This window comes from Carassius carassius, chromosome 8 (genome assembly GCF_963082965.1).
Source record: "Carassius carassius chromosome 8, fCarCar2.1, whole genome shotgun sequence".
Lineage (NCBI taxonomy): Eukaryota > Metazoa > Chordata > Actinopteri > Cypriniformes > Cyprinidae > Carassius > Carassius carassius.
Window position 1 is genome coordinate 12,700,695 of NC_081762.1, and position 24,516 is coordinate 12,725,210.

Genomic DNA, 24,516 nt, shown 5'->3' on the forward strand with positions numbered 1-24,516 from the left:
TGATCTCCACCAGCGCCTGGTACCAGAGCAGGATCAGGAGGGTGAAAACATGAGGACCTTTATAGTTACCTGGGACAATGTTGCTTTCCATCATTCGCAAGCAATAACAGTATGGTTTGAAGTCCACCCAAGACTGGTAAGTCTCTTCCTTCCACCCTATTCACCTTTCCTCAACCCCATAGAGGAGTTCTTTTCTGCATGGAGGTGGAAGGTTTATGACCATCAGCCACATGACCAGATGTCCCTCCTTGAAGCCATGGATGCTGGCTGCAGGGACATCACAGTTCAAGATTGCCAAGGGTGGATCCAATATACAAAGCGGTTTTATCCCAGGTGCATCGCCTTAGATAATATTAGATGTGATGTTGACGAAAACATGTGGCCTAACCCTGAAGATCGCAGGGATTAGATAAATTAATTTTGTGCTATTTTTAGTTCCCCCCTTTTTATCTGGGCTTTTGGCTGTTTTTTCTTTTCTTTTCAGAAGAAAATTTTGTTTTTGTAAGCATTTTGTTCACTGTAAGCATTGCAATACTGTAAAATTTTTCTGTTCTATTATACTGTGTTTCTACTGTACCTCCTTCAGTAAACAATAAATAAAATAAAAACTGATTTGCTTTTTACTAGAATACGTTTGAACATTACTGTACATGTGGACATGCAGGTCCCAACCAAGAAATTTAGTGTAAAAGGTGGATTGCATGTTACCTGAAACATAAAAGTTTATGCCGTTTTTCTAATAACAATAACCAGTATTTTGAAACCTGGTGTACTGTGATTGATTGCATATACTTTGTGAAGTGAAAACAAGTGTTATTCTTTGAAAGAATAATTTCATTTTGAGTCAGATTTCCAGTGTTTTGGTAAAGTTAGTGTGTCCACAGAGAAACATGTGTTCTGTTTTGAAATGGAGAGTTAGTATATATTTAACAAAATGTGTTTTTGAGAAGAAAATGATCAATTTGGCCAATTGTGTTTTGTAGGTGTAAGTCTGTGTTAAGAGTTTAGAAAAATGATCTGAAGTATGGGTAAGCGCTTGTTAGTGATTGAAAAAAACTGTAACAACACTGATATGCAATATGTTTCACAATTTTTTTTTATGCAAGTCACAACTGAGAACTAAGTTTAACAGTAAAAGGAGCTATCGCTCATGCAAAATATGAGGAATATACTGGTGTAAAAGGTTCATTTTAGAGCATATCTGAGTGAATGAGCAGACTTCCTCAGACCTCCTAATGTTCATCAGGTTGAAAATTGAATCCAAGTCAGCTGAACCGAATGGTATTTCAACCGTGTGTTATGAATGCAGCAGAATTTCTCCAGTTCAGTCCTCTTTTCGCTTCCTACCTTCTCTCAATTTTGTGCCTCGCTGCTCTTTCCTGCATCTATCTTATGTGTCCCTCTGAAAGCAGAGCTCATGAATGCAGCAAACAGGCTGTGTATGTACAACACTGACTCTGTGCACACACACGTGTTTTCAGCTCCTGACAGCCAGCATGGAGTTGATCTCCCAGATGAGGTTTCTGAGCTGGTCCATAATCATCTTCAGCTGCTGGTTCTTCTGTTTGAGTTTCTGTGATAAAAATGCAAATAAAAATGTTCAGTTATTGAACTGTTAATATGCAGCACTGCTGAGCAGAATGTCACAGACTTAACATTTTTCAGTAGCATAACCGCTCAGCTATTTTCAAAATGATGTAGCAGGGTTTCTTTTCCTAACTACTACCTGTGTAGCATGATAAAACTCAGCATTTTCTCATTTTATGCCAAATAATATGTCATAATTTCAGTGTGCAGAGCTGTTAGAAGACTCACAAAACAGTGGAATAAATCGTATTTACTCTGTAGTGAATGTTTCCTATACCACACAATCTGTAGCACCACAGCAACAGAAACTATTACCTGATACATTACTTTAATCTGATTGAATAACCACTGTATTATTTTGATTGTGCCCAGTCTTTGTTTTTGCATGTACCATGCCAATAACACAAGATTAAATCATAAAGTGTCGACCAGTGTATTCCAGTTAATGAACAAATGTCTTTAATGAATCAGTCACAAGACTCACAATCTCAAACAGGTTTGAATGAACTGAACATCTGGCTACCTGGATGTAATGATACACATTATCAAAACAGTTTTGTAATAAATGGCATTAAATAGTATTAGTGCTGTCAAACGATTAATCACGATTAATCGCATACAAAGTATAAGTTTTGTTTTTGTAATATGTGTATGTAGTGTGTGTGTGTGCGTATATACACACACACACACACACATTTAAGAGAAATGTTATGTATATACATTTAATATATTTATATATAAATTATATAAATATATATATATATATATAGATATATAAATATATCTATATATATATATATATATATACACACACACACACACACACATGTAAATACATTTAAATATTTCCTAAACTGTACTGTATATGTGTTTATTTATACATATTATATATACATAGTACACACATACATATAATATGTAAACAAATTATTTTGGATGCGATTAATCACAGTTAATCGTTTGAAAGCACTAACAGTTCTTTTAAATGAAAGAACCGGCTCACAAGAGTCATTTGCTCATGAATCAGACTATAGTGTGTGCTTGTCCAGCAGCGAGCAGGGATAACTGTTCTTGCCATTAGTATGTGTTACACTCTGCTTTTTTATCTTACCAGATTCAATTCACATTGCAACTCACATTCATAACTCAGGTAAAATATGATTTTTTTTTTACCATGTTGCTGGAGTTCATCACTGTAAATAGTTAACATCACCACAAGTAGCCTTTTTGTTTAACTGCTTTATGCAAAGGACTATATACTTACATACTCAGAGACGGGTTTTTGAGAATCACTTGTTTAAAAAACGTGACAGCAATTCAACACAAAAAGTAAGTCGATCAAGTCAAGATGTTTAGCTGTTTTTCGACCAAACTGAAAGGGGATAAATATGATTTGAGCCACTTTGTTGTATGATTGCTGGTGTTGTACTGGACACAGCAGGCTAGAAACAGCAAGAGGTTCTCTGGCCAAAAACACCTTGTTAAAGAAAATGGCTAGAGGAAAATGTCATTCAAACTGACACTCTTTATAACAGTTTTGAGCAGGAAAGTATCTCTGAAGCTTCATGGTGTTGGGCCACAGCAGAAGTAAAATGCGCTTATACCAGCCCACCTCATGTCAATTGTACAAGCTGCTGGTGGTGTAATAGAACGGGAACTGTTTGCTTGGTGCACTACAGGCCTCTTAAATACAAACAGTGCTCTATTTAGATGTTGTAGTGTATAAGCATTGTTACTGACCATCTGTATCCCTATATAGCCACAGTCTACCCATTTGTAATGAATAGCCTACTTCCACTGGGACAATGCACCATGTCACAAAGCATTCATCATCTCCACCTTGTTCTATTGTGGGAATAGCTTGTGACTTCAGCTTGTTCCAATGGTAACACGGTCCCCTGATCTCAATCCAATAGAGCACCATTGGGGTGAGCTGGAATGAGAAGTTCATGCAGCCTGTAAATGGACAGAGACTGTGTGATTGTATTGAGTTAACCTGGCTAGAACCGCTGAGGAATTCTACCTGCATGGTTTGCTGAATCCCTGCCACAAACAATTCAGAGAGTTCTGGAGGCAAAGCAGTGTGCTGATTTGTACTACTCGGGTGTACCGAAAAACGGACACATTTATTTTAAACAGTATTTTGCTTTTATTTAAAAAATTTGTATCTCATATCATTTAAAGGATATTTGCAGTTTTAATAATATTTAGGTAAACTGTAAAAAGGTTTAAAAAAAAAGGTGAGCAATCATAGCACCTAAAGTAAAAACTTTAATTTAATTGTATAAATTTAAAATATATACATATATAAATATAAATATGAAGATATATATATACATATATACATATATATATATATATATATATATATATATATATATATATATATATATATATATATATATATATAGATAGATAGATAGATAGATAGATAGATAGATAGATAGATAGATAGATAGATAGATAGATAGATAGATAGATAGATGAGAATAACAATTGAAATTAACCATACTTTTAAAAAATATATATATTTATATATAACTAACATAAAACTAATATATATATATATAAACATGTTTTAAAAAAGAAAATTATACTTTTCATGAATATATAAAAACTGCTTAGTTAATGTCTATTTAACAAAAGTTTCTACAACTAATGTTAACCACAGACTTGATTTACTCAAACTGAAAACTGCCTTCAGTAAAATAATTTCAGAAATTAAAAATAAACACTATCTTTTAAAAGCTTGGGGTTGTTATTTTTGTTTTTTTAACAGTCCGTTTAGAAACAAAAACACTGTGAAGGCAAAATCACTCTCATGGAAGTAAAAAAAGTGGCAATTCACTTTTTTGTAACAGTCTTTAATATAACTTTTGTTAAATCTAATGTATCCTTGCCAGAGGTGGGTAGTAAGGAGTTACATTTACTTCATTTACTTGAGTAAATTTTTTGGGTAACTAATACTTTTTGGAGTATATTTAAAGATGGGTACTTTTACTCTTACTTGAGTAATTTTTTGGGGAAAAATCTGTACTTTTACTTCGTTACTGTGGGCCACGCTCCTCTCGTTACTTTATCTTAATGCAATAAATGTTATAAATGCTTCAGTTTGATCCAAACGCTCCGTATACTTTTCTCTGGGCAATGAGCGATGCCCATTCGCGAATGATTCATTCTTTTGAGTCAATTCTGTTCAAAGGATTGTTCAAACCAGTTGGCTAACTAGTGAATTGGTTCGTGAATCAGTATGATTCGTTCAGTATCCTGCCGCGCGCGCTAAGCGTTTGAAACGGTTCACTTCACTTAGAGTTGTAACGTTTAAGAACAGAAAGAGCGTTGAAGACGTGGCTGGATCTGCACTGAATTGAAAGCAAATCTGCAAAGGCTATTATTTGCTTGCGATGAAGATCTGTATTGGATGAACACCACGTGCGCTGTCTACGGTTCAACAGGTATAACTTAGGCTACACTCGATTACAGTACACGATACCACTATGACATTAGTTTGTTGTACGTGTAACTTATAACAGAGGGGAACCAAGTTGAATTCAGCTTGTAAAAGACAAAAAATAGCCGATTAATATTTTCTATATTTGATACAATCACACCGGCATGAAAACTTATCATATCATTAGCTGCTAAATTCAGATCTGCGTTTGCTCGCTGGTGGTGAGCCAGAGACAGACGCGTTTTTACAGCAGTGCGCATTATAACCAATCACACAAGATTCTGTTGAGCTTATTAAAGGATTGGCCAATGAGAGGTGAACCGATGAACATCGCTGAAATGCCGGTGCTTCCTTCACTCGCTCACTGACCGAATACCTCTTTCTGGCGAATTCTCTCTTCAGAAACAACAAAGTGCAGATGTGTGTACGAATCTGTAAATAAGATATTGATTTCCCAGTGTTAACAGGTTCAGTGATTTTAATGGGAGTTTCTGAGAGTGATTGATAGACTGTCAGCGAAAATGATCTTTGATAATGTAAATGTTATTTTCTCTTTTTCTGAACAATGAAAGATTAGTAGCAGTTTTTATATCACATAGACTTTCAATGTTAAATTCACATTTAATATAAAGCAAGTCGTATTAATAATATGTTATGGCATGACACCTATATTACTTAAGTAAACAGACAGGTTTTTATAATAAATTACAAAATTAGGCTACTTTGACCATCACATATTATCATTATTAACAATTTATGAAAAGTGAGAATCCAGATATTTCATTATATAGTTCATGCTTCTGGGAATGTTTCTAATAAAAAAAAAAAAAATAATAATAATGCTTAATAATAATTTGCCAATAATTTGTGTGTCACATGACGACCCCCCTATGCCTAGACACAATTAATAATGATATTTCCACAATATTTATGCTTGCAGAAATATAAAATTTTTTACATTTTGCAGAACAGATGAAAGAAGAATGTGCATTTGGTTCGTTATGTTCAGATGTTCAGTAACTTAGCGGTTATGTTAGGAGTTTTCACTCTTCTTTGTGTCAGAGTTATCTATACATATACAACCCGAATTCCGGAAAAGTTGGGACGTTTTTTAAATTTTAATAAAATGAAAACTAAAAGACATGATTCAAATCACATGAGCCAATATTTTATTCACAATAGAACATAGATAACATAGCAAATGTTTAAACCGAGAAAGTTTACAATTTTATGCACAAAATGAGCTCATTTCAATTTAGATTTCTGCTACAGGTCTCAAAATAGTTGGGACGGGGCATGTTTACCATGGTGTAGCATCTCCTTTTCTTTTCAAAACAGTTTGAAGACGTCTGGGCATTGAGGCTATGAGTTGCTGGAGTTTTGCTGTTGGAATTTGGTCCCATTCTTGCCTTATATAGATTTCCAGCTGCTGAAGAGTTCGTGGTCGTCTTTGACGTATTTTTCGTTTAATGATGCGCCAAATGTTCTCTATAGGTGAAATATCTGGACTGCAGGCAGGCCAGGTTAGCACCCGGACTCTTCTACGACGAAGCCATGCTGTTGTTATAGCTGCAGTATGTGGTTTTGCATTGTCCTGCTGAAATAAACAAGGCCTTCCCTGAAATAGACGTTGTTTGGAGGGAAGCATATGTTGCTCTAAAACCTTTATATACCTTTCAGCATTCACAGAGCCTTCCAAAACATTCAAGCTGCCCATACCGTATGCACTTATGCAACCCCATACCATCAGAGATGCTGGCTTTTGAACTGAACGCTGATAACATGCTGGAAGGTCTCCCTCCTCTTTAGCCCGGAGGACACGGCGTCCGTGATTTCCAACAAGAATGTCAAATTTGGACTCGTCTGACCATAAAACACTATTCCACTTTGAAATAGTCCATTTTAAATGAGCCTTGGCCCACAGGACACGACGGCGCTTCTGGACCATGTTCACATATGGCTTCCTTTTTGCATGATAGAGCTTTAGTTGGCATCTGGTGATGGCACGGCAGATTGTGTTTACCGACAGTGGTTTCTGAAAGTATTCCTGGGCCCATTTAGTAATGTCATTGACACAATCATGCCGATGAGTGATGCAGTGTCGTCTGAGAGCCCGAAGACCACGGGCATCCAATAAAGGTCTCCGGCCTTGTCCCTTACGCACAGAGATTTCTCCAGTTTCTCTGAATCTTTTGATGATGTTATGCACTGTAGATGATGAGATTTGCAAAGCCTTTGCAATTTGACGTTGAGGAACATTGTTTTTAAAGTTTTCCACAATTTTTTTACGCAGTCTTTCACAGATTGGAGAGCCTCTGCCCATCTTTACTTCTGAGAGACTCTGCTTCTCTAAGACAAAGCTTTTATAGCTAATCATGTTACAGACCTGATATCAATTAACTTAATTAATCAGTAGATGTTCTCCCAGCTGAATCTTTTCAAAACTGCTTGCTTTTTTAGCCATTTGTTGCCCCGTGCCAACTTTTTTGAGACCTGTAGCAGGCATTAAATTTTAAATGAGCTAATTAAGTGGATAAAAGTGTAACATTTCTCAGTTTAAGCATTTGCTACGTTATCTATGTTCTATTGTGAATAAAATATTGGCTCATGTGATTTGAAATTCCTTTAGTTTTCATTTTATTAAAATTAAAAAAACGTCCCAACTTTTCCGGAATTCGGGTTGTATAATACATAGTTATATAATTTATTTCGTGATGCAAATCCAAATTTTCATCAGCTGTTACTCCAGTTTTCAGAGTTATGATCCTTCAAAATATAAATCTAATATATTGATTTATTACCAGTGCTGGAAACCGTTTTGCTGCTTAATATTTTTTTGGAACCTTTGACATTTTGTTTAGGATTATTTGATGAATAGAAAGATAAAAAGAACATCATTGATAGTAAATCAACATATTGGAATGATTTCTGAAGGATTATGTGACATTGAAGACTGGAGTAAAGGCTGATGAAAAAAAAAAAAAAAAAAAAAAAAAAAAAATTATATATATATATATATATATATATATATATATATATATATATATATATATATATATATATATATATATATATATATATATATCTAAATAAAAATACTCAGTATATGACCCAAAGTAACTAGTAACTAACTGCTTGAGTAGATTTTTTATCCGATACTCTTTTACTCTAACTCAAGTAACTATTCAGACTAGTACTTTTACTTTTACTTGAGTAAATATTTCTATAAATACTTTTACTTTTACTTGAGTAAAGTTTTTGGGTACTCTACCCACATCTGATCCTTGCTATTTATAAAAATAAATAAATAAATAAACCTTATACCAAACTTTTAAATGGAAGCCTATAGGCTTAATATCTATTACCTTTTTTGTATAAAAGTTCACACCCCAAACTTTTAAATGACAGCCTATAGGCTTAATATTTATAACATGATTGCACAAAAGTTCACACACAATAAAACTGATGACATAATACATTTTAGGCAAATTGCTCACAGCAGGCAACGGCAATGGTGCTTTAAAGAGGATGAACTTAGAGATGCAACTTCTCTAAGACAGTCAACCTACTAGGAAAAAGCAGAGCTCCAGCAACAGGCCTGGCGGGATCAGCAGTAAGTGATGACCCTGGTGAGCTGAACTCCTGTCTAGCACCATTTAGACACAATAAAACCTCAGTATAAATGAACAGGTCCCAGCTGGTATAGGGCAGTACACTACATTGATCGCTTCTTCCTTTTTTACCAGGGTCAACCTGGATCATGATTGCTCCAGGAACACTGACAGGCACTTGTTGTCAAGCACTGAAACAGGAGTCCTGAGGCAAGCTCAGAGGACACAAGTTTCTCATAGAGCAGAGAGGTAAAGCCTCACTTGATCATGATTCTCAGTACAGATTTTAACTGTGATAAAGGGCTCTCATCATCCCACTGGCTTTCAGATGTTAGCATGAAGGCAACTGCTTGGTGGCAGCTCAGCTCTCAGGACAAAGTTGCTTCTTCTTATTGAGCACTGAAAGCCACTGCGGGCTGCTTAAAAAATGTGAAGTCAATGTGACCTGAAGTCTAATAACCTACTCAATTTTATTTAAGAATGTACTTGTCCACTGACTAATAAAGGGACAGTTCATTCAGTAATATACTTATTTACTCACTGCCATGTCATTAATTTTAGCCTACAGATTGACAAGTCAATGGGAGCCAAAACAACAATTGACTTTCACTGACATTTTTCATAACATTTTTCTTTAAAAAAGAAAGTCATATGGGTTTGGAATGGCATGAGGGTGAATAAATGATGATAGAATTCATTCATTTTTATTATTATTTACTTCCTTTTAGTACTGCTACTTATCATTAATAATAAGTGATATTTAAGGACTAGTTCAATTTTGCTGCCTATAATCACAAATTTGTTAAGTGGCTTTTGCAGAAGACAATCAGAAGAGAAAAACGGCATTTACTTTTTTTCATATCATTCAGTCCTAGGCTCAAACATGGCATCTCATTTTGCCTCTCCCTTCATCTGAAACTCTTACCTCACAGACCCACTGTGAGATCAAAGCAGCAGTCCTCGATAATGTGCACGGTGGGAAGAGTTTTTGATCAGATGCGGACTTATTCAAATTCAGGTTTGTTCAAACGGCTATGTTTTACACTGAGTGACAGCTGGATGATGTGCTTGCACCAGTGCAAAGAAAAATGTGCGTTTTTCATTGGCACCCAAAACTGTGAGAAGCACAAATTAGTCTATGAGTTCTAAAGGGATTAAAAAAGCTATTGAGAAGTGTGGATTAAATACCAGTTAGAACATGTTTATTGCAGAGACTGATCAAAGTGAAACAATTTGAAACTAAGAAAATGTAAATGGAATAAAATAAAATGCAGAAACCGTCTGTAGAACAAGCCTTCATTATAAAAACTGTGACCTTGGATTACACATGGCTAATCCGCCTCGTCTCTCTCGACTTGTTTCAACATTTCTGCTCGCTGAGATTGAGCAGGAATTACTAGTGTAAGAGTCGGGGAGTGAAGCAAGGGGATTACACTGATTGAAGAGCGGGAAACAATGTTCCACTTCATTCTAATCCATGTGACATCACAACATCTTTAATGCAACTATTGTGTTCTGCTTATTTAAAAACACTTCTTATTCTTTCTCAAACCATTGACTAGATTGAATCCAGAAGAGAGATCTCAAAAGCAGATGCCTCCTAAGATTTCTGAGCAAAGTGGATTTTGAATACAACTTCCAAAGCAAAATCGTTTTTAATATTTGATATTAAGTTAAATTCAATTCAATTTAAATGAATGAATGAATTAAATGAATGAATTAATGAAGCACTATATGTACATTTCCCTGAACAGATGTGAATGGCATTAGTCTTTTCTTTGAATTAGCATTATCTCTCCCATGTTGACTATCTTGTAGAGTAAATGATGTGGACAGTGTGTTCTTCTGGCATTAATGCTGCTGCTAAACATCCAAAAATTGAACTAGCTGCATCAGCTGTTTATTTTGATCAAAGCTGAAGCCAGATGGCCCCTCTGTGTGTTACATGAGAAGACTGCTGATGGCAAGAATGCAGTAAATGATGAGTGACAGAAATCTACAGAAAAAAACACTGCAACAACTGCCCTTCAACAAAATTCCTTTAGACATGTTGACAATTCAAGCAGAAAAGAAAAAAAAAGTGGTGCTTGCTTCTTCAAGTCACCTACTGTACAAAACATGATGCTTGCTTATACAAAAGCCTTCAACACTTTCCGAAGAACCCCTTGGTGTACAGAGAGACCCGATACATACTGTATAAAAGTGAGTGTTGCATTTAGGTATTTATAAATGTACATTAAACGAATAATTTATAAATTACATTTATATTTATAAAATATAAATTAAATTACATTTGAAATTAAATGAAATCAAATTAAAATGTATAAGAAGAACACAGCCCACAGATATTCTGGTGGTTATACTTTTCGAATCCCTCTTTCAATGGACAGCTCTTTCACCAATTTTATCATCTGTATATGTCTAATCACTGATAAAAAATAACTCAAACGTGCTTTTTAGAAAGTTACATAATTTCCCAAAGTCAAGTCTGTAGTAGCGCAAAGGGGTTGGTAAAGTAAGTACCATTATTACTGTTACCTGTATTTATGAACCGTGCGCCAAATGAAAACCTGTAAACCTCTCTTCCAAATGCTCTCCGGAGTATAAGCAGCAGTAAAGAGAGACTGTGTGTGAAATGTCAAAGTATTGAAGGTTGTTTCCATTGATCACTGCTCTGCTCCCCAGCATTTTTCAATCTTGCAACACCAGACTGCTGTCAGCCTGCAGTATTGATTTTGCTGTTTATTGTTACTTCGTTTACAGTGCTTGTATCAACCCTCCATGACCATTCCCTGCCCACTCCATCTGCACCTATAAACACAGATATGTACGTAGGCTGTCTGCTGAATTTAACCTAAACCGATCTAGTTGCAAATGATTTGAAATGATTTGCAAATGATCTTCTCTCCTAACGTCTCATTATTTTCGTTCCACTACAGCAATTCATTAACGAGAACCTAAACTCAATTAAAAACACAATGTTCAGGTAGAAAAGTTCATCAGATCTTCAAAGCACCATTTCGGTTTTGAGCTAAACAGTGTGCCGTGTGTGAGCGCTGCGACTGGGACGAGTGGGAGTGAAAGGATTGATGGAGAAACGAAACAAAGAGGAACTAAAGCCCCAACCCAATGTGTTGAGACTGAGACGCTGGAGGAGGGAGGAGATCTATATAGATCAGAGGTGAAGGACGAGAGGGATGAAAGAAAGATGTCACCCACTTGGGGAATGATTGATACAATGGAATGAGAAACCACAGCATGTCAAATCATAATTCGAGCTAAAGTGTTTTCTTGTTATCAGTTTGTTATCCTTAAATAAGCCAGTGCTGAATTTCAGAATTAAACAAGGCATATCCCTTCATATTTAGACTACTGTATTTTTTAAAATATTGATATTTCATTAATAATTAAGCATATCACCTTTCCCCAATTACTTATACTATATATATAGTCCAGAGAGGATCATTTTTATTATTGAAATGAGAATAGGATTATTTCGCATTTGGGGGATTGCCTTCAGAATCTGACTAGTGCTACAATGCATAAAATTGTTAATGCTTCTAAAAATATGCTTCATTTTCTTTACACAATGGTGCTAAAGACATTGTTAAAACAAGAGAAAGCTTTCTTTTAAAAAAGTATTGTGTGATTCCCAATCAGGCATATCCCTGCATCCCATTGTTACAGCGAGCTCTTTCATCTGTTCTCAGACTGTCAGGGGTTTACTGCATCTGGCTCCAATGAGCGCTTCCCAAGCAGCATAAAAGGAGAGATGAGCAATAGAAATCTTTCAGGGAAAGTGTAGCAGTAATTCCATTTTAAAGCCTAAAGTGAGAAAGATGTAATTTTAGCCCCACCGCTCTTATGGTAGAAAAGGGAAAACTCTGGATTTGGCTGAGAAGACAAAAAGGGATCGTTTTGAAACTGAATCATATTTCCACATGGGTAGTAGGCCAAGAAAAGTACAAATACAAGACAAATCAGAGCAGTGTCAGTTCTTATTTGAGCACTGATTTATGGAGGGTGAATCTGTATAATCCAATCACTGATAATGCAAAGATATTTTAGTAAGTTAAATATGGGCCTGTTTCTCACACAAAGCTTTTAAATAAATGGTGTCTTGAAGACAAAATGAGGGAGAGTTAAGGATGTCAAAATGAAAGAAGATCCATAATACTATCTTCCTTTTTTTGTTATTTGGGTTTAAACCAACATTAGACTGTGAGACTTTCCAGACCTCGAGTGGCTTTAATTTGTTGTTTAAATGTTAACACAACCATCTGATGGAAAAAAAAAAAAAACTAATTATTCGTACACTAGTACAAAGTAATAATAGGAAAACAAACTGCAATTGCTCAACCTGAAGCGCAATGAAGCGCTCCGAAATGTTTTCTATTTTCAGCATGTCTCTTTTTTCCATGCCCTAAGCATGCTGGGCCTTCCTCCCTGACCCTGTTTGCACCAATTAAAAGGCCTCTAGCCGGTAAACCTGTTCTAATGGATGACATATGAACTGACTAATCATGTGGAGAATTGAGTGCCTCCTCCAAGCATGTGTGTGTGTGTGTGTGTGTGTGTATGGGGAGGACTGTCTCCTCTGAACCGCCTCATTATGGTTCCAGCATGTTTGTTTATCAGAGCACAGCTCCACCACGGCCCCTCAGCCCCAGCCCTGCTCCGGAGATAACGGTAAACACCCGTACCGCCACCTCCGCCGCAGCCTCTGCCGTTGTTGATTACGCTCACGGTATCTGCCTTCGGAGAGGCCTAGTTGAAATTACAAACATTTTCCTCTCACATTTCTCACTTTCTCATTTGAATGAAGAGGACAGACGGGGTAATTAATAGGGTATTAAAAAAACATTGAGAAGGGGGGCGGGTAAGGAAGAAAAAGTGCAAAAGGGGGGGGAGAAAAAAAAGAGAGGAGAGTGGTGGAGAATAAATGAGAGCAGCCCGTCTCTCCAAGGCCTTCTTAATGGGCTGTGACATGAATTTATTAACAGTTAGAGCAGTGTTCAATCAAAGCGCCTGCCCGGATGAGTTGACAGTGCCTCGACTACAGTGGACCTTTGGATGGCCTCACACATCTGTGGGGCCCATAGGAGCCCCAGGGACTCTCACACCAAAGCAGTTAGAGAGCCAAGAAAAAGGGAGGGATAACAGGCTTGCAGTAGATTATCCTCTTGAGTCAGATGAGGCATATTTCGGACCTGCGTTTGTTTACACTAACGGCTTTTCTTGAGCTTGTTTCTGAAATTTCTGTGCGATTAAAATAAGATCACACCTCTGAGATTTTGGCGATAGAAATTTTATAGTTATGGTACTAATGAAAGGTACAATAAAACTCTGCGGAACACATCCAAGATGTGTGAAGACAGATCGGTCATGGTGATGAAGGCCACTCTAGATTACAGGAGCATTATTCAGCCTGGGCCCTGACAAACAGCAATTACCCCAATCGACAGATAACGAGAGCAGGGTTATCATTCAGTCAAGGGACGCCCCATAAAGCAGCGGGGCATTACCATACTCGTGCTATACATCTCTCCACCATTTCACCAACTTGTTGGAGCTCCAACATTGATGAAGGATTCAGTAAATCAAGCCTGAGCTCCATTGGCACGGCAAACGGTGGCACTCAATCAACAGGACAATGGCATGACTCTATTAAAAGGCGCAATCTAGCCTGCAATGGGATGAGTCAGAAAGACGGTCTCCATTATGTTTCAACAAACTGACCTGAGTGCTAATTTTCAATCATCCATAGCCTCATTACTTTTCATGCATGCGTCCATTTGCTCGTTCAAGCTGATCTGCCAGTTCATCCATCAGTCCATTCATTACTATACCATTATCTGCATTTATCCGTCTATCTGTCCTTCCATCATCCTTCATACAGATGGATGGATGAAAAAAAAAAAAAACTACTATTCCTAAAAAACATGAAATATTTTATTTGTTCACTTGCATGTAATGTGATTATAAGCCAACATCAGATATCCTTGAACATGCAAATGCTGGCATATGATGCAGGCATATGATGGAGAGCTGTAACACATCTGCTCTCCACATCCTGACGCAACTTGACCTCCCCTGAGTTTGATATCCTTCATTCCCCTAACATGGTCGCCTCATTCAGCATGTTATTTGCAGCTGGCTATTTGGCCGGCGAAAAGCTCCAGGGCCCTTGTCACATGAGCATTTCCACACCGACTGCCTTTCATGAGCATGCTGCAGTTTTTAATAAGGCAGACTCAATGGCAGAGAGGGGCACAGAAAAAAATCTGATCATTTTGCTTTTACTGCAAGACAGTCATGGAATCCTCAGTAGGTTTTCAAATACTATGGCTTCATTATGCGAGTGAATATGGCAGATACCTATTGCTTGCCAAGGTAAAGGACACTGTAAACATTCTAAACAAGGTCTCTGCAGGCAGTGAAGTGGCCTGTTTTGGGTTTATATACTGGGGTAAGGCTGCATTTATTTAATCAAAAATACTGAGTCAAATCATGGTCCTTAATAAGCTGATTAAGTGTTAAAGTGTTCATCTTTTCATTATTATTATCAATGTTGAAAACAGTTGCTTAATATCTTTGTGGAAACCATGATATGTTTTTTTATGATTCTTTGATTAATAGAAAGTTCTACAACATTTTAACAACATTTATTTAAAATAATGTATTGAAGTAATGTAAAGGTGTTATTAACTAAAGACTTTTGATTTATTTTACCATTCATGATTTAGGAGTGTTCCTTTGTCAGTGGACTTGTTTCACAGAGTATACCTTGTATACCAATGTATACCTTAAATAAAAAGTAATTGGCTTCAAATAAAAGCATTTGACAAATTTAAAATTTCAAAAAAATATTGTTCTAACCTTGTTAACTTCCAGTACTTCTCTTCTCTCTTCACTGGCTGCGCGGATTTGATTGGCCATTCGGTCATCCAGTTTAGAACTGTCATCCTCTACATAGGGGATAAGTTGCTGAAAAACAAAGACAGAATAAAGTTACCACATAGTGACTTTTTTGATAACTTCAATTACTGCACTCAGTTTTGTTTGGCACTGATGGCACCAAGCCCTTCACTACCAGTTATTCAGAGGTGTAACGTCAAAAAGAGCTATAAAATATAGAGCCCATTTCACACTTCAAAAAAGAATCAGGCTCTGGTCTACTAAAAAGACTACTAAATTATGTTTTTTATTTGTCTTTTAAAGCAATTTAAAGCAACTGCATGTAAGAGTATTTACCTTGAAACATCAGTTTCATAATCATTCTGATGGTACACTGACTTCTAATAAGTCCAACGGCTTCTGTTTCTTTCCCATACTTCTTCCCAAACAGCCGTTGTGGGAGTAAGCAAGTTTGGTGAGTAGGTACAAAATTTGGCAAAAAGTCCAGATTGCTTTATGGCAGCTACAAATGCCCATGTACAGCTAGCCACTGTAATTAATTACCACAGTGATATACATTCATCGGCCACGTTATTAGGTAAACTCAGTACATTTAGGCACACAGGTATGGTCAAGACAAACTGAAGTCCAAACTGCCAGCATCGGAACCAAGCATGTTGCTGCCAGATAGGCTAATCGGCATATTTAAGAAACTGCTGATCTCCTGGGATTTTTACATACAACTCTACATCTCTAGGGTATACAGAGAATGGTCCAAAAAAGAGAAAATATCTAGTAAGCAGCAGTTCTGTGGGCAAAAATTCCAGAGGTCAGAAGAGATTGCCCAGACTGGTTTGAGCTGATAGAAAGGCAACACTAACCAGTAACCACTCGTTACAACTGAGGTATGCAGAGGAGCATCTCTGAACACACAACAAGTTGAACATTGAAGTAGATGGGCTACAGCAGTAGAAGACCACCCTGGGTGCCATTCCTGTCAGCTAAAAACAGAAAACTGAGGCTACAATTCAAGGCTACATAAAAGTTTGCCTGGTCTGATTAAGTCTCTCCGCAAAAACATAAGGTTAAGTGCATCACCCCCCCAATGATGTTTAAACCTTTAACCTTCAGGACAAAAACCCAGATATTCAATCACTGAGTTACCACAAATCAAAAGTCACTGCTGCAAGGGTTCAACAATCATACTATTTATTTTTAATGCTCAACAGTAGGTTCAAATCTCTCCTGTATAAATCAGGGTCACTATACACACAACACACAAGTATTTGATTATTTTACTTGCCACAAGCAATCTGATGTCTTCCTGAAGAAACATCTTGGATTAAAAATTAATGAAAAGGATATGGTGGTATTTGTGAACAGAAACATGAATTTTGAAAGTTGGGTTATCTCTAAGCAGCTTAAAAGTTGAGCGCCCTGAACTAAGGTTAAGCTGGGCCATTATCCAAAGCTGCATTTGAAAGCCTGAAAAATAATCACAAAAAGTATCAGAGGACAAAATCTACCACAGTTTGAATACAATTTTATGTAAACACTCACTGTGGTGACCTATTGTCTAAACAACACAACAGCTTAAGAGTTGAGATTGTAAAGTTAAACAACCTGGTGAAGCCCCAGTAATGGACTGTGGCATAATTCAAAAGGCTTTCATCGCAACCCTTAACAGAGAAATCAAAACCATCACATCGTAGCTTTTAAATTTTGTAACATAACAGCCATCTCTGCTATTTTGCCTAAATAAATCACTCCACAGGCACTGCCCTTTGGCTTTAAAATGAAGTGGTTTGAATAATTCAGCTTTACAAATTGTCTGAGCCCTCTCAATAGCCTTGGATGAGGTTACAGTAAAAGCAGACCGTCGGATCCACCCTCAAATAAATCTCATTCACCTTTGATACGACTTTGTTTCCCTCCATTTACTGCAGGACAATGGTTCAAATAGTTCTCCCCGCATATGCTTTCTGAGATCCATAAAGTGTCTCATTCTTTTCTTGAGGTTCCATCATTATGTGACCTTGCCAAACAGACAGCAGTCTCGCTGCTCTGCTGGCACTGGATCATGATCTCCTCACTTTAACATCACAGTGACACCTGCTGGTGTTCTGGATAAGAAATCAGTGTATGCCAGTAAAGAAAAACACCCTCATAGACAGCTGGTTTTATCATAATGGGCATAAAACCACTTTTTAATTCTTTCATTAAAAATAGCTGCATTTAAATTTAAGTTATTTGTATTAATAAGATTCATACAGATTCACTCAGATTTGTACTGTGTACACTATATTCTTTTATTCTGTAAACATCCAATAACTACTTTCACAAGAAATATTTTCAATGGGAAACGACAGGAAAATTTTCTTGAAGATTTTCAAAAAATAAATATTACTGATCCTGAATTCGAAACAGTAGTGTAATTCTGCCTTTCTGCCTTTTTATTATTTTTTTAGTCAAACTTTAACACAAAAACAGCAGTGCAAAGGTAACCAATGAACAGCTTTAAAGATCTATAATTTCAGCAGCAACAGAAAAATCAAGTCCCACATTCTGAATCACTCATATTTCATGGGTCTGCGGTTTACAGAACAGACCTTACAGGCTTTAGGCTGTCACATGCCAGCAGAAAAGCAAGAAGGAAAAATCTGATCATATGAAATGCAAAGAAGGGAGAGAGAAAAGCCCCTGGCAGGTTTGTCAAAGAAGTAAATGCAGCAAACCACAGGCGGGTGACTGGCCCAGCAGAGAGAGAAAAGACACAAGCCATAGCTCGAGGACTGATTTAATTAGCTTTGCGCACTTTAGGGCCAATGAATTTTAGAAAAGAACAAGAAAAAAAACAACAACCTCTGAACCAAAGTCACATTGAGTTTTAAAGGAAGTACCCACCTGTCGGCAGGAAGTGGAGTAAGAAAGAGCCTGCTAGTTAATATAACGTTTACTCAAGGTCCAGACACTGAAAGATGGATGTGTTCTGCCAGCTGCCTGAAAACAATGATTCAGTGAGGTTCACTCGGGTTGATTGCTTTGAGGGTACTGAAGTGGGTGGAAAAAGTGAGGTGGTAAATGAAATGACATGGCTATTTCATTTGCGTTGTGCAGGAAATTCCACCGTTGGGAGCCGGTGATTGCCTGGGTTGGAAAATGCTGACATGAGGGACTTCGCCAGCTGTTCATTACAGAGCGCCGCAGCTAATTAGCGAGGTGATGAGGTAATGCTTTTGACTCCATTATAGCACTTCCTGTTTGGAGAGAAAGCGCAACAGGAGCTAAATAGAACACCTGAAATCCAAACAGAAGAGGCCGAGGCAAAATAAATATCCTGTGAGCACAGGGGCACTTTTGTTAATGAGAAGAAAGAACTTGAATTTCCAACTCTCAAGGCTCTTGTTCATACCCTCCGGTTAAAGCTACTGCAGATCTAATGACTTTATTCCACCGCTCTCTTCGATAAAAGAAAAAAGATTGCACGAATGATTGGCTTAGGTGACTCAACAGACCAGCTGTGTATTCGATCCAACTCTAAAGGGCTTAATTTGCTCTCATACACATTTGAGTTTTAATTCCTGAGGGACAAATTGTGTATAAATCACAGCAACACTTCATATATTTCATACCTGTGATTCGGAGTTCTTTGGTCTTTCATATCCTTTTTCTCAATTTGAACGTTATATTTTTTTCCAGATGTTTCAAGAAGTCATTACAGCAGCGCTTCAGAAGATCTGAAAAACATGCAAGCTCTTGCAGAGCTTGTTCTTTACAAGTCCAGACATGACGTCAATGAGCTCTTAGGATGACCAAACTCAAGTCAGTGGGAATCTCAGTTGGACTCAATCACTAGATCGCTTCAATGCTAATAGGAAGCCAAGCTGACAATGTGATTCAAAGATGTTTTCTCTGTTGGAAATTGAAAGCTAGCACTCACAAGGTGCACTAATTAAAACATTCGCAGCTGAGTGTATGTTATGGATGGACAGAAATCGATTAAGTACAAGATCAAATGAATCCACTCTTAAATATTCACTCAAACTCCACTCTTTAAAGTTATTTCATACATCATACATCCACCCCTCATATCATAATTAATACTTTTGAGAAATGTGTTTAAAATGATGCGCACACATGTTTCAATCATGTCAGTGGCCTAGAAAAAGCTGTTTTATTCTATATAGGCCAGCGTTTCTCACCCTTTGTGATTCAAAGACCCCCTATGGTCCAAAAAAAATAATTCAAAAGCCCCTTGATGTCTTTTCCAGTTGTGTGTGATTTACTGAATAAGGAATAAAGACAAGGATCTAAAAATATATATATATTTACATTTTACTTTTTACACTTAATAGTTTTTTCTAACAAAAAAAAAAAAGTATTCAATGCTCATATAGTTTACTGATATTATTTATTTACATGACCAGGTCTAGAAAACATTTTTAAAATTAGGCTACGTTATATATCCAGGTTTTTCCCAAGACAACGGTAATCCTTATTCTTTAAAGAAAAAAAAAAGTTGGGTTGGCTTTCATAAGATTGGCGAGTATGCTTGTACCACACATACAAAGTGTGTGGCTCAGTGCTTAGCAAAGACAGATTTTTGATGGAAACAGCAGGTTTACTCAAACAAACTTTGTACTTGAATTTTTCTTTCAATGCAAATAACTATTCTAAAAGTTTGCAAGGGATATATTGTTACTACCCGGTTCTTCAAAGGAAAATAAAGGTTGTCAAGGGTGCGAAATATAAATAAATGTAAATAAAACAACTGCAGAATTAATGAATGTATTCCACTGCACTCTTCGATAAAAGAAAAGAGAAGGCAAGAATGACTGGCTTTAATAGCTAAAAGCACCAGCTTAAATAAAGTAAATATCTTCAATTTTAGGCCTACTTGTTAAAAAAACTAAATAAAATAAAAAAACTCAACCCACCAAAAAGATGTAGCAAGTTAATTTCTTTTTTACTGTACAATTGTCATTTGCTCTACATAAAAATAATAATAATCATTTTTAAATTTAAAAAAACCTTCAAATGTTACAAGCAAATAATTATTTTTTATGGCATCTGGTGACTGAAAAATGTTAATTTTGATAATCGGTATAAAGTCAAAAACCATTATTATTCTGGGCATTAAACTTAAAAGTTCTGCTTATTGCTTCTTTAAAATTGCATCAAACTATTGAAAATATTCAAGATCGGTTTCATATTCAGAACCAAATGACTCAGTATCATGAAAGAAGTGAAATTAAAGTAAATGAAAGTACATAAAGTAATTGAAGAAAGTCAGTTTCATTAAAACTAGACTGGAATGTGATAGAGAAAGCATAGTCTCACCTCAGGAGGAATGGGGTCCAGACCAGCACAATTTTCATTGCATTTGTCATAAACAAGACGGAGCTTTCGGAAAAGAACAGAGAGCATGCGCAAGTGCTCCTGCAGTTTCCCCAATCGGTCCTGATGAGTGTTTAGATGATAGGTGACTCCATTGGGCAGCTGAGTGAGAAGATAGGGAGAATAAGAGTCATCGGGGTAAAGTCTTCACCTGTGGATGGATGTCTTTGAGTGGATGAACTCACCTGCATGTTTCTCAGCAGCTGAAAGATCTCCATGGTTCGTAAGACGATGTCCTGCACCGTCTCCTGTCCGATCCGACAGAGCGAGGCTGTGTTCACATCCCGAGCTGCCTGAGCCTGTTGCCCAGGGAACTGGGCCAGAGGAGGGGTTGTCATGGGCACTGATGGCTGGGTGGCTATTCAGTGGGACTTTGTGGCATGTCTGTTAACAATATATATTCATGGCTGTATAAGAGAGAGACAGAGAAAGCGAGTATTGACATGTTACACCTAAATATAAACACAACAAACCATACATCACATATTAGCATTATCTAGTCAAACTATAAACATTACATCAAAACAATAACCTGCAAAAGCAAGTGAAAACACATAATCATAGCCGTAACAGCATAAACATTTTTAGATACAACAAAACGTCATTATCCAGCTCTACACTGAGCTACTATCACTATAACGACACTGGACAAACAAAAACCTAGCGTGAGATAATCGTAACTTGATATGTGATAGAAACACAGAAAATGTTATTCGTCTAAATGTATGCAACATTAACAGCGTTTAAATACCTTTTTCACTTTGTTAGTGTTGTTGACAAGACGTCATTTTCCCCCGTGCTGTGTTCTCGTCTGAGTCAGCCATCGCGAGATTTCACGAGAAGTCACCGTGTACCACAAATGCAAAGTGTGTGGCTCAGCCTCAGCGCTCAGCAACGAAAGATTTTTGATGTAAACGGTAGGTTTGTTCCAAAAAATATCGTACTGAATTTGGTTTCTAATACAAATAGCTATTCTACGAGCTTACATGTGATATATATATATATATGCGAGTATGATTTTTAGATGAAGGTGCAGTGCGCCATCTAGCGTTCATTCATATTTTATAGGTTAGCCCAGTGGTGGCCAAACCTTTTCCTGGAGTTCTACCTTCCATAATGTAGTATATTTTGGGTTAATTCTTGTTCTGAATGCTAATCTTACAAAGTTACTGCCCTTCTACAATCAAACACAATAAATATGTGCTTAAAATTTAATTAATTGAAAATAATTTCATTAAAATGCCATGTCCCCAAGTAAGCCTGCATAACTACAGCCACAAATATAAGTAATAAAAATCAAACAAATTCCTTTTTTTTCAATATTGTTGTATATTCTTATTTATATTATCCTCAACAAAATATATATATATATATATATATATATATATATATATATTTTTTTTTTTTTTTTTTTTTTTTTTATAAATGTTTAATGCTTAAAGTCTTTAAAAGATGTTGTGTCCCCTAATTGGATGTTCATATTCCTAAAAGTACATAAAGTTTTAGAACTTAGCTGTTGATTAGGTAGAAACTGTAATAAATGATCTTGACTTTGCCATTACAATGTTTGTGTTTCTCTGTGGTGTGTGTTCATGTCTACGTGTGTGTGTGTGTGTGTGTGTGTGTGTGTGTGTGTGTGTGTGTGTCTACAGGTATTCCCTGCATTATGGGGTCCAAATGTCCCCACAGGTATAGTAATAACAGTAAACTATTTGGTTCCCATGAGGAAAACAGCTTATACTCTAAGTCACACAGAATATTGTTTTGAAAATCTAAAACAATTGTGGTGTAGTGTTAGGGTAAGGATATAGAAAACATAGTTTGTACAGCAGAAAAACCATTATGCCTATAACATGACCCATAACAATAGGAATATTAGTGTGTTTAAGTCTTTGTGCATGTTAGAGAGAGAGAGCTAAATAATATGTTCTCTTAAACTATAAATTGCAATAGTAAAATACAATAAACCTATTTTGTAGCCTAATACATGGACAGCAAAGCAAATGAGATCTTATAACAATGTAAGAACAACTTACTTTAAAGTGATTTTAGGCCTTATATCCTATACATTTATCTGTGATTGTTAATTGTGACAATATGCTTCTTGTATTAGGCAACATGTTGAAATATACTGTTGTTTAGTGGTGTGATGTCCACCCTGTTATGTCCTGTCCACCCTATTACCTCAGTGTTTTTATGATATTACTAAAATAAGTTAGACAAATGCTATGCATATATTTGTGGTTACCCGTAGGAACTGAAATGGTAAAATGAAATAAGTTAAAATGGTATGGAAGCCCAGGTAAGACCCACTTTATGTGCCCAGGTAACTTTACTTACTTTACTTTATGTGCCCAGGTAAGACGCCTCTGACGTTGTCTGTGGTTCAGGAGTGGCTTAACATGAGGAATACTGCTGTAACCAAAATGCCAGCTGTAACCAAATGCCATTTCAATTCATTTTTATTCTAAACGAAATGTGTTGAAATTATGCTGTGAAGGAAAAATACTAAAACTTTTTTCAAGAAATTGCCCGATTATGAACACTTTGTTAAAATACATTTGCACAGTAAAGAGAGGGACATTTTAGCTCTTAGAAAATGTAAATATTACAATAACTGTGCATTTAAAACACTTGCTAATTGAGATGAGAATGTCCTGTGACTGGGTGGACATTTGGTCCTTGCATGTCTGAGGAATTTCATGAAAACATTTTTTTAAGAATAATATCCTGAGCTGGACCAATCTATTTTTCTTATAGTGTAATAAGCCTTTCTTCAAATAAAATTATTACATGATTAAACATTATACTATAGAAAATTTACAAAGCTGGCCAAACAATAATAATAATTAAAAAAAAACTTTTCAAGAATAAAGTCATTAGCCTATAATGTGAGATTAAACTCATTAAAAAAAATACAGAAAAATGTAGAAATAATATACTGAGAATAAAAATAATTAAACATCGAGAATAAAGTCGTTCATCAGTCAACTTCATCTTTGCAGCCGACACTGACTCAGAAAATAGTTTAGTAATAAGTAGCCTATATATGGGGGGAGGGTGAGGGAGAAGGGCAGCTACTCTGGTGGCACCAATCGCTCACTCTTTTTTGGTGCTGCAGCCGGTGCAGGAATTTTTTTTTTCACTTATTAAACTATTGTGAATTTACATTCTGCATTCATAGTACCTACCCACTGCAAATCATCCTAGGGGTGGCCACAGGGGCCCCCTTGGGGTCGCCCCTGCTCAACAAGTGCTAGCAAGAAAGTATCTGTTTGAATGTCTACTCCTGAAGCCAGATTGGTTGCTGTCCAGGAGATTGTTCTGTGTGAGAAAGGCAGAGACTTAGTTGAACACAGCCCGTTCAAGTGTTTTTGCAATGAAAGGAAGAAGGGAAACCAGTCTGTAGTTCTCTAAAAGAGATGGATTAAGGGTGGGTTTCTATAGTAGTGGCGTTATACAAGCCTGTCTAAATGCTGAGGGAAGAACACCAGTGTGAAGTGTTTTGGATATGTATAATTGTATTGCTGTTTACCGGTTTTAATGTTACAGTATGTTATTTGCTTGTTTTAA

At 36.5% G+C, this 24,516-nt stretch overlaps 1 protein-coding gene across 2 annotated transcripts; it reads right to left on the reverse strand.

The window, feature by feature from the left end:
* Window positions 1-1,078: 1,078 nt before the first annotated feature.
* On the reverse strand, window positions 1,079-21,847 carry med30 (mediator complex subunit 30). 2 transcript variants are annotated; one of them, XM_059556217.1, is made up of 5 exons: window positions 21,695-21,847; window positions 21,129-21,350; window positions 20,887-21,045; window positions 15,529-15,636; window positions 1,079-1,573 (listed from the first exon to the last, which is right to left on the reverse strand). In XM_059556217.1, exons 2-5 carry the CDS (start codon window positions 21,279-21,281, stop codon window positions 1,478-1,480), a joined length of 516 nt encoding a protein of 171 aa, XP_059412200.1. In that variant the 5' UTR covers window positions 21,282-21,350; window positions 21,695-21,847; the 3' UTR covers window positions 1,079-1,477. The 2 variants fall into 2 exon arrangements, with proteins under 2 accessions (XP_059412200.1, XP_059412201.1); XM_059556218.1 differs by having other exon boundaries at window positions 21,129-21,327; window positions 21,695-21,811.
* Window positions 21,848-24,516: the final 2,669 nt, after the last annotated feature.

Excerpts from the sequence above, each read along its gene's own strand:
- med30 (XM_059556217.1), bottom strand. The coding sequence starts at position 21,281 with ATGACAACCCCTCCTCTGGCCCAGTTCCCTGGGCAACAGGCTCAGGCA. Across the intron at positions 21,046-21,128 it reads AGCTGCTGAGAAACATGCAG|CTGCCCAATGGAGTCACCTA; the intron begins GTGAGTTCATCC and ends CTTCTCACTCAG. Across the intron at positions 15,637-20,886 it reads TGGACCCCATTCCTCCTGAG|CAACTTATCCCCTATGTAGA; the intron begins GTGAGACTATGC and ends TTTGTTTTTCAG.